The sequence below is a fragment of the Solea solea genome, chromosome 18 (assembly GCF_958295425.1).
Source record: "Solea solea chromosome 18, fSolSol10.1, whole genome shotgun sequence".
NCBI lineage: Eukaryota > Metazoa > Chordata > Actinopteri > Pleuronectiformes > Soleidae > Solea > Solea solea.
The window spans coordinates 236,566-245,808 of NC_081151.1; the positions used below are offsets into that span (position 1 = coordinate 236,566).

Genomic DNA, 9,243 nt, shown 5'->3' on the forward strand with positions numbered 1-9,243 from the left:
GAAAGCTCAAACACGTGGTGAAGACGAGTGGTGAAGTGTAAGTGTCTGTGTACATGCCAAATTGTGTTTGTTAAATTGTTATCTTACTGACCTTGTATTTTGTTGTTCTATGTGATTAGTGCCTCGGCCACTGCCGTACTTTGGGACATTTTTGTATGTTATATTTTATTTCTTTTTAAATATAAAATCTGTGAACAGCCCGCCGATTTTTGGGTGATTGATTTGGACGACTGTCCCATTGCATTAAGTAAAGCTATAAAACCCCAGTTTTTGTGTCCTGTGTGTGTAAATCAAATTCCCACGGGCAACACAATTTGGTACCAGGAGTGGGGTTGTAGCCAAAACATTTTTTTTTTTGCAATTGGCAGTTGTAGCTTAGTTTTTTTATTTTATTTGAGAAAGTACGGCAGTGGTGAGGATTGCAGGAGAAGCCTGTGGGTGGACATGTCGGAGAGGCCAGCCTGTAGTGGAAGTGGTGACCAGTGAGAGACGAATTGAGGGACTCCAAGTGGTGCAACTGTTTCCTGATCAACACGGCTCATCCAGATCTGCGCTGAGGATCTCACTGCGACGTCAGCTCTGCTCAGCACTTCATCCAGCTGCTAAGAGCAGGACTCAGCAGTGTCCCACGTTTAAGACTGTTTTCACTGTATCCTTGATTTTGGTGTTGGACTTAAAATTCACTTCAGACTGGACTGAGTAAAAGCTAATGTTTCATCATGTCTAGTGATTCTGAAGATGAGGTTGTTTCGCTTCATGGGGATGACCGGTTCAGCCAGGCATCAGAGGAGGCAGAGGGTACAAGCACAGATGCTACAACAGAAATGCAGATTCGCATGCGAGAGCTCACTAAATTGCGAGATGAGATGGTCAAGTTAAATGACGAGATGGAGGCTCAGAGGGCAAATGATAACAGTGCACCCACCCGTTCATACATCTATGTTCCAAGAGAACGCCAGGTTCAAGCATTTAGTGGGGAGGGTGGTACGGAGGGGAGGTCTGTGGAAGAGTTTATTGAAGAGGTTGAAAGGGTTTTAAGATCCAGAGAGCATACAACAGAGGGGCAGTGTGACTACATACTATCTCTGTTGCGTGGTCCTGCATTGGAGGAGGTTCGACTATGCATGGGGGGTCAGTCAGTGGGGCCCAGTGATTTATACTCCTATTTAAGGAATGCATTTGGGGAAAAACGCAGCATTACACAGCTTTTGCAGACCTTTTACAACCGTAAACAAGCAGAGGGAGAAGACCTCCGAGACTACTCCCATGCACTATCCCAGATCTTGAGCTCTGCAGTGAAGCAGTCAGCAAATGTGATACCTAATGAGAAATTTGTTCTGCGGGATCAGTTCGTAGAAGGTTTAAGAGATTCAGCTCTCCGACGTGAACTCAGAAAGATAGTCAGGGACCAACCAGACTGTAGCCTTTTGGATGTGAGGCGCGAAGCTCTCCTGTGGGAAATGGAGGAAAGCAGGCCCCATCGTCCCAGAGTTGTTAAGAGCAGCCAGGTTAAGTCGGAAGTTTCAGAATTTTCAGAATCCCAGTTCTCTGCTACTGAGACAAACACTGGCCAATCTACTGCGTTAGGTGATGTTCAAAGAGCAGTAGCTCAACAGGGAAAACAGTTAGTAGAGTTAGGCAAAACACTTGCTGACCTAGCAAGTGCTGTAACTGAGCTGAGTAGACGTACCACTGAAATGGCTTTCCAAGAGCCCAAGCCACGAGCTAGACCACAACCACGCGTGCAACCACGGTTCACACCAGACGGTCAGCCTATCTGTTTCAAGTGTAGAGGCGTGGGCCACATTGCGAAAAAGTGCCTGCAGGCCAAAAGAGGCCACGATGAAACAACACCTGGTCCTTACGTAGTGCAGGAAAACTTTCACCCTCGGTTGCCATGAGCCAGGCGATTCGAGGGGGATCTACTGGCTCACCAGTAGTAACACTAGACAGAAGTAGGATCTTAGAGCGTGCAGTCGGGGAATGCAAAACTGTTGAACTGAAACTTCAGGGAGTCTCAGTATCATGTCTACTTGACACTGGTAGCCAGGTCAGCACAATTTCTGAGGGGTTTTTCAGGGAACACTTGTCAGATAAAAGTGAAGACATTCATCCTGCATTTGAGTGGTTAAAGATCACTGCAGCAAATGGATTAGACATACCTTATATGGGCTATGTAGAACTTGAGGTCGAGGTGATGGGTCTGACTATTCCAGAGCGAGGCTTCCTGATAGTTAAGGATTCTGCACACTCTTCCTCTGTTCCAGGACTCATAGGGATGAATGTTGTCAAAAAATGTCGAGAGCTGGTACACACTGGGTTTGACACCACCCTACAGAATAAACTTGACTCGAACTGGAGAGAGGCTTTCAATAATCTTCATGCAGTAACTGTAACAGACAGACTCTCCTTTGCAAGAGTGGCGAGTAGGGAGATGGTCCATGTTCCTGCTTTATCTGCCACCACAGTCATGGCAAGGGGACTTAGGACTGTGAGTGTACATGGCCCTTTAATGTTGTTGGAGCCTGGGAGTGCACCCTTGCCTGGAGGTTTGGTTGTTGTGCCTACCCTAGTCTCATCTGAGAGTCATATGTTTCCCGTACAAGTCATGAACATGTCTGATGAAGATATCTGGCTAAAGCCAAGGATCAGGCTAGGGGTTTTGACTCATGTAGAAAGTGTGAAAAGTGATGAACTTTGTGAGATACAGTTCCACAGAATCTCAGCAGATACTGAACAAGTTAGTATAGACGAACATCCCAAAACACCCACAGATGTACAGTCCATCCTCGACCAACTTGATTTAAGTGGTAGCCCAGAAGAGCGGGCACAACTGGCTTTGCTGCTGGAGAAATATTATTTTGTGTTCGCAACGGAGGATGCAGATCTAGGCCACACTGACAAAGTGAAACATGAGATCAATCTCACAGACGACATACCTGTGACACAGCCATACAGACGAATCCCACCCACACAGTACAGTGAAGTCAGGGAACACATAGGCAAGCTGTTAAGAAAAGGAGTTATCAGAGAAAGCTCAAGTGCCTATGCTTCACCGATAGTACTTGTGAGGAAGGTAGATGGTAGTCTAAGACTGTGTGTCGACTACAGAAAGCTTAACTCCAAGACGAGACGTGATGCATTCCCGCTACCGAGGATTGATGAGAGTTTTGATGCATTGAGGGGGGCGAAATTCTTCTCAACTATAGATTTAGCGAGCGGGTATCATCAGGTGGCCATGCATGAGAGAGACATGAGTAAGACAGCTTTCACTACACCGTTTGGCCTATATGAATATGTGAGAATGCCTTTCGGTGTTTGTAATGGGCCAGCGACATTTCAAAGACTCATGCAAGTCACTATGAGTGATCTAATTTTTCAGATACTCCTGGTCTACCTAGATGATATCTTGGTTTTTTCAGAGACATTTGAGCAACATTTGGAGAGACTGGAAACTGTGCTGAAAAGACTGGCAGAGACAGGCCTTAAGGTGAAGTTGCAAAAGTGTGCTTTCCTACAGCAGTCAGTAAAGTTTCTGGGTCACCAGGTGTCAGCGGAAGGTGTGGGGACTGATCCGTCCAAGGTCTCCGCTGTTAACAACTGGAAGGTCCCAACCACTGTGAAAGAGTTGCGGTCTTTTTTAGGTTTCTGTAGTTATTATAGGAGATTCATTCAAGGTTTTTCACAAATTGCTGGACCATTACACGACTTAGTCAACAAATGTTCAGGTGAAAAGAAAACAAAAAAAGCGGGTAACCAGTTTGGTGCTATGTGGACACATGAGTGTGAGTCATCTTTTGAACAGTTAAAAGGAAAACTTACCTCTGCTCCCATTTTGGGTTTTGCTGATTTCACACAGCCCTTCGTAGTTGAGACAGACGCCAGTCAGCACGGATTAGGTGCTGTATTGTATCAGCAGCAGGGTAACGCCAAACGCGTCATAGCCTACGCAAGTCGCCGGTTACGTCAGGCTGAGAAAAACGACAGGAATTACAGTAGCATGAAGTTGGAATTGCTCGCTTTGAAATGGGCAATTGCTGAGAAGTTTAGAGGTTACTTGCTGGGTGCAAAATTTGTTGTCCTGACTGATAACAATCCACTCTGCCACCTCAAAACAGCCAAGTTAGGTGCTATCGAACAGAGGTGGGTAGCTCAACTGTCTGTTTTTGATTTTGAAGTGAAGTACCGTCCTGGTAGTAGCAATGCTGCCGCAGATGCCCTCTCTAGGCAGGAGTTTGCAGGGGAGCCTGAAACTGATCCTGATTCAGATTTTGATGGTTGCATTGCCGTGTGTAACCTGATTGAGAGAGGGACCGTTCTGGATTCTGACCTTGTCACCAAAAGTCTTGAGTGTTATAAGGTGAGACAGATCCGTGCTATGGAGTCAAGTTCAGGTGAGGTAAGCATGAGACAAGGCAACACACCCACACTTCCAGGTTTTACCAAAGAGGAGCTGATAGGTTTTCAGGCTAGTGACTCCACCCTGAAAGAATTCAGGACATTTTGGGATCAAGGGAGGAAGCCTAGTGCTAGGGAGCGAGCAGCTCTATCTAGCTCTGTGAAAAGACTGTTGAAACAGTGGAGTCGTGTACAGGAAAAGGAAAAGTTGCTGTACAGAGTTGTTAAAGATCCACGTCATGGTGAAGTGTGGCAGTTACTCGTACCTGCTTGTCTAAGAGACCAAGTCTTAGGGAGTGTACACAACCACATGGGACATCAGGGCATAGAACGTACTGTGAACCTGCTCAGAGGGAGATGTTTCTGGGTTGGGCTTTATGAAGATGTTGAGAGTTGGGTTAAAAACTGTGAGCGGTGCATTTTGACAAAGATGCCTCAGCCAAAAATCCAGGCTCCTGTTAAAGCATTTCTAGCCTCCCGACCCCTGGAAGTGGTGGCTATTGATTTTACAGTGCTAGAACCAGCTTCAGATGGCCGGGAGAATGTCCTTGTTGTGACTGATGTTTTTACCAAGTTCACACAGGCATATCCTACCAAGGACCAAAAAGCAGTTACAACAGCTAAAGTTCTGCTTAGAGAGTGGTTCATGAAGTATGGTGTCCCAGAGAGGTTGCATTCGGACCAGGGCAGGAATTTTGAGAGTGAAGTGATTGCAGAGCTGTGCAAACTCTATGGAGTCAAAAAGACACGGACAACTCCATACAGGCCACAAGGAAATGCTCAGTGTGAAAGATACAACCGCACCCTCCATGACTTGTTGAGGACACTCCCTCCAGAGAAGAAAAGGCATTGGCCAGAGCATCTTCCTGAATTGGTGTATGCCTATAATGTTACCCCTCATTCAACCACAGGGTACTCGCCTTATTTTCTGCTTTTTGGTGTACAGCCATATCTTCCAGTCGATGCATTGCTAGGGCATGAGTGTATGTCAGATCGTAAACAGGACTGGTTGTCTGTTCATCAGGAGAGACTCCGACAGGCACATGAGAGAGCTAGAGAGTACTCAGAGCAGAAGGCAGCTGAGAGGATTGCGCTGCAAAATGAGAAGGTGTATTGTCCTCCTGTAGACATTGGACAGGTTGTTTTCCTACGTCACAGACCCTCAGGGAGAAATAAGATTCAAGATGCATGGAGTCCAACAGTCTACCAGGTAGTTGACATTCAGGGGACTACACACACGGTTGAACCTCTAGAAGGAGGTCCCGTCAAAAGAGTTCATAGGTCAGAGTTGAGACCTTGTGCAAAACCAGTTCCCAAACCCAGAACCAAAACCAGGTCACAGGCCAGTACACAGTCTGTAGTTGAGGATGTGCCTCCTGAGTTACCTGACCCAGATTTTGTTGTTGTTGAAGAAATCCTGCCTCCTCAGTTTATGCAGATACCAAAGCTTCAATGCGTTCCCAACCAGGTTAATTCACCTGTAACAGCCCCTTCTGATGACAGTGGCAGTGAAGAAGCTGCGGAAGATGAGGAAGATGGGGGAAGCGGTGACAGGGAGTGTGTAAACAATGATTCTCATTCAGACATTAGTGACCATGAACTGTTCATTGGTGCAAATGGGAAAACACGCACTCTAACAGGCATGGCTAACAGAGCTGAAAGTAAAGTCTATGCCCCTATACCGGCTATTAGGCGAAGTAAGCGGACAAATGCAGGGTCTCATCCGAATCCCTTTAATTTGCCGAAGTCGGCCTGCAATGCTGTCTCAGTTAGCACCGACATGGTTTCCAAAGTTCTGACGAGCATTGGTGCTGCTCTCTTTGAAAAAGCATTGCAGGGAGCATTTGAGTCAGTTAATGTTCGGTAGTCACCGGGGACGTTGACTAACTGCAGGGGAGAATGTAGCCGGGTGGTAAATAAACCCAGAAGTTCTTGTACACTGTAATGTTACATTTTCATGTGTTCTTTGTTTATTGTGTTCTCTTTCTCCATTTAATCTTTTTGTAAAACACAGAAATGCACACAGACACTTTTTGGTCACAGGGTGGCAGCAATGAGCTCAGTTAGGGTTTTGCCGCGAAGTGCATTCTGGGTTGTTGTGGTTTTTTTCCCTCTGTGAATGCGTGCTGGAGATCTTAAAAGTGGGTAACGGACACTTGCTTGATTCGAACGGTAAATTAAGTACACACATGGTGGAGCATATTATTCACTGGAACTTAACAGCCAGTGAAGCGACCGAACATAGTATTTAATGGAAATATGTTTCAGGATGTGAACACACTACAGTATGCGTCAACCACGATTAGCAGCTAACTTCGGTGCTGAGTGAAGAAAGCTCAAACACGTGGTGAAGACGAGTGGTGAAGTGTAAGTGTCTGTGTACATGCCAAATTGTGTTTGTTAAATTGTTATCTTACTGACCTTGTATTTTGTTGTTCTATGTGATTAGTGCCTCGGCCACTGCCGTACTTTGGGACATTTTTGTATGTTATATTTTATTTCTTTTTAAATATAAAATCTGTGAACAGCCCGCCGATTTTTGGGTGATTGATTTGGACGACTGTCCCATTGCATTAAGTAAAGCTATAAAACCCCAGTTTTTGTGTCCTGTGTGTGTAAATCAAATTCCCACGGGCAACACATATGTTTTCTCAGTTTGATCCATATTGTCATCGTCAGGTTACAGCTGAAGAAATATCTAATCAAATGTAACATAATAGAAGGACTGCAGCATTTTATCATCAATGATGAATGAGTGGAATACACTGTATAAAATGTAATAGTGTTCATTTATTGAATCACCTCTTCACATAAATGTCATGTGTTCATATTTCTGCTCAACTGGATTAAAATGGAGGCTTTGCTCTTCGTTTACCTGTTGCCATGGTGAATTGTAGTATCAGAGCTCCATTGATGATGGCTGAACTAATGCTGATCAGCTGTTCTGAAACCCAAAACTCAGAGTTTGTTGAACCTCCTTTCTGAAACAGGCCCCTGATCTCTAACGTTCACTTGGATTCACAGACTTATGTTAAAGTTTTCTGTGACCTCAAACACGACTATTACAAAATAACCACTATGCAGTTATTTTGTATAAATCTAAAAATATGGACTAAAATAGCTTTTGAATTATCATTGAATTCTTTATTTTCCATAATAATCATCATGCAGATCTGAACATGAAATGGACATTTGTGTGTTTGAGTTTGTAAAAGACAAACAGCTGATCACTGTAGATAATCTGTACGTTCATCGTAAACACCTGTGTGTGTGTTGTTCAGGGGGAGGAGCTGAGCGAGGCCAACATCCGCCTCAGTCTGCTGGAGAAGAAACTGGACAGTTCGTCCAAAGACGCAGACGAACGTGTGGAGAAGATTCAGACTCGACTGGACGAGACGCAGACTCTGCTAAAGAAGAAAGAAAAGTGAGAACGACCACAAACGACAGCGGACGATCACGAACGACCACGACCGAACGCAAACAACGACCACAAACGACTCTGCACGTTTGTTCAGGCTGATGTGACGTCACTGTTGTTTCTTTACTGAACAGGGAGTTTGAGGAGACGATGGACGCTCTGCAGGCCGACATCGACCAGCTGGAGTCAGAGAAGGCGGAGCTAAAGCAGAGAATCAACAGCCAATCAAAGATGACGGTGGATGGACTGAGAGGAAGCAGCCAATCAGGAATCGCCTCTATCGTCACAGGAGGTGAGTGGAGGGGAAACCATAATGTGATTATTGTCACATGGTCTCACATCTTTGTGCAAATCTAGAAGAGTTTTAATCTATGATTGTTTTATTCTGGTGTTAATGATTTTTTTTCTTTGTCTTAATGTTTTATCTTCAGCAGAGGAACAAAAAGGTATCCGTCCGTCTGTCCTGCACGTGACATTCTGATGATGTTTGAACTGATCTTTATCTTCTTAGCTTCTTAAATGTGAATAATTGCTGTTTCTTTGCTCCACGTAACAAAGAAATCATTCAAAAATGTTGCTGCCGTTAGTGTGTGTGTGTGCGTGTGCGTGTGTGCGTGTGTGCGGAAAACACATTAAACTAACGTCTGACACCTGATCCACAGCAGCCATGATGTCTGGAGCGGGTTCATCCTCAGGAGTCCAGGTGATCGACTCTCCTCTGCTGACTCAGCAGATCCACGCTCAGAGACTCTGCATCAAACACCTGAAGAACGACAACAACAGGATGAAGGTAACAATCTGTCTGTCTGACACTTGTCCTGAACCTGTCTGTCTGACGTTTCTCACTGTGGCGTTAACGTGCCCCTCACAGGCTGAGAAGATGCGCGCTCAGCTCGCCGCTCTGCCTCCGCTCCACGTGACCAAACTTCCCTCCAGAGATGGAGGACGTCCTGAAGTGCTCTCCAGCGCCCTCTACCGCAAGACTGAGCAGCTCCTGGAGACTCTGCTGCAGATGAGCGCCAACATGAAGGTGGTGGACATCACCGGAAAATCTCCAGGTACCAAGAAGACACGAGGTTTGAAGACTTTCAACAGTTTGTGATTTTGGCTTTGTTTTGAGTAAAATGATAATTGTGTGCTGCAGTGACACCTGGTGGTCAGCTCCTGGAACAAACTGCTAGATTACAGTCTCTGAGGGACACGCTGGACAGACTGAGGGTAAAAGTTTAAGATGACACATCACTTCAAACAAAGTTCTCACCTTAAACTGAAACTTTTCTCCCGTCAGGACGAAGTCGCCGAACACGTCGTCAACCAACAGCCTGGAGCTCGAGTGTCGTCAGACTTTGCCACGTTTCCTTCCACGTTGTTTGTTAAGGTACAGCAGGAGCGTTAGGCGGCTGATTTAGTGTCATCCGTTTCCATAA

The 9,243-nt window shown here is 45.4% G+C and overlaps 1 protein-coding gene across 18 annotated transcripts in view; it reads left to right on the plus strand.

Annotated features, from left to right (window-relative positions):
• dctn1b (dynactin 1b) overlaps positions 1-9,243 on the plus strand; it is a 47,640-nt gene that overhangs the window by 37,281 nt on the left and 1,116 nt on the right. For 11 of the 18 annotated variants that reach the window (XM_058616394.1, XM_058616380.1, XM_058616381.1 and 8 more), the window contains 7 exons: positions 7,680-7,822; positions 7,951-8,108; positions 8,248-8,262; positions 8,479-8,606; positions 8,688-8,874; positions 8,961-9,034; positions 9,105-9,194. In XM_058616394.1, coding sequence (XP_058472377.1) covers positions 7,680-7,822; positions 7,951-8,108; positions 8,248-8,262; positions 8,479-8,606; positions 8,688-8,874; positions 8,961-9,034; positions 9,105-9,194 — 795 coding nt within the window. Of the gene's footprint in view, positions 1-7,679; positions 7,823-7,950; positions 8,109-8,247; positions 8,263-8,478; positions 8,607-8,687; positions 8,893-8,960; positions 9,035-9,104; positions 9,195-9,243 lie in introns of all 18 variants that reach the window. The other 7 variants (XM_058616382.1, XM_058616383.1, XM_058616384.1 and 4 more) reach the window with 4 other exon arrangements.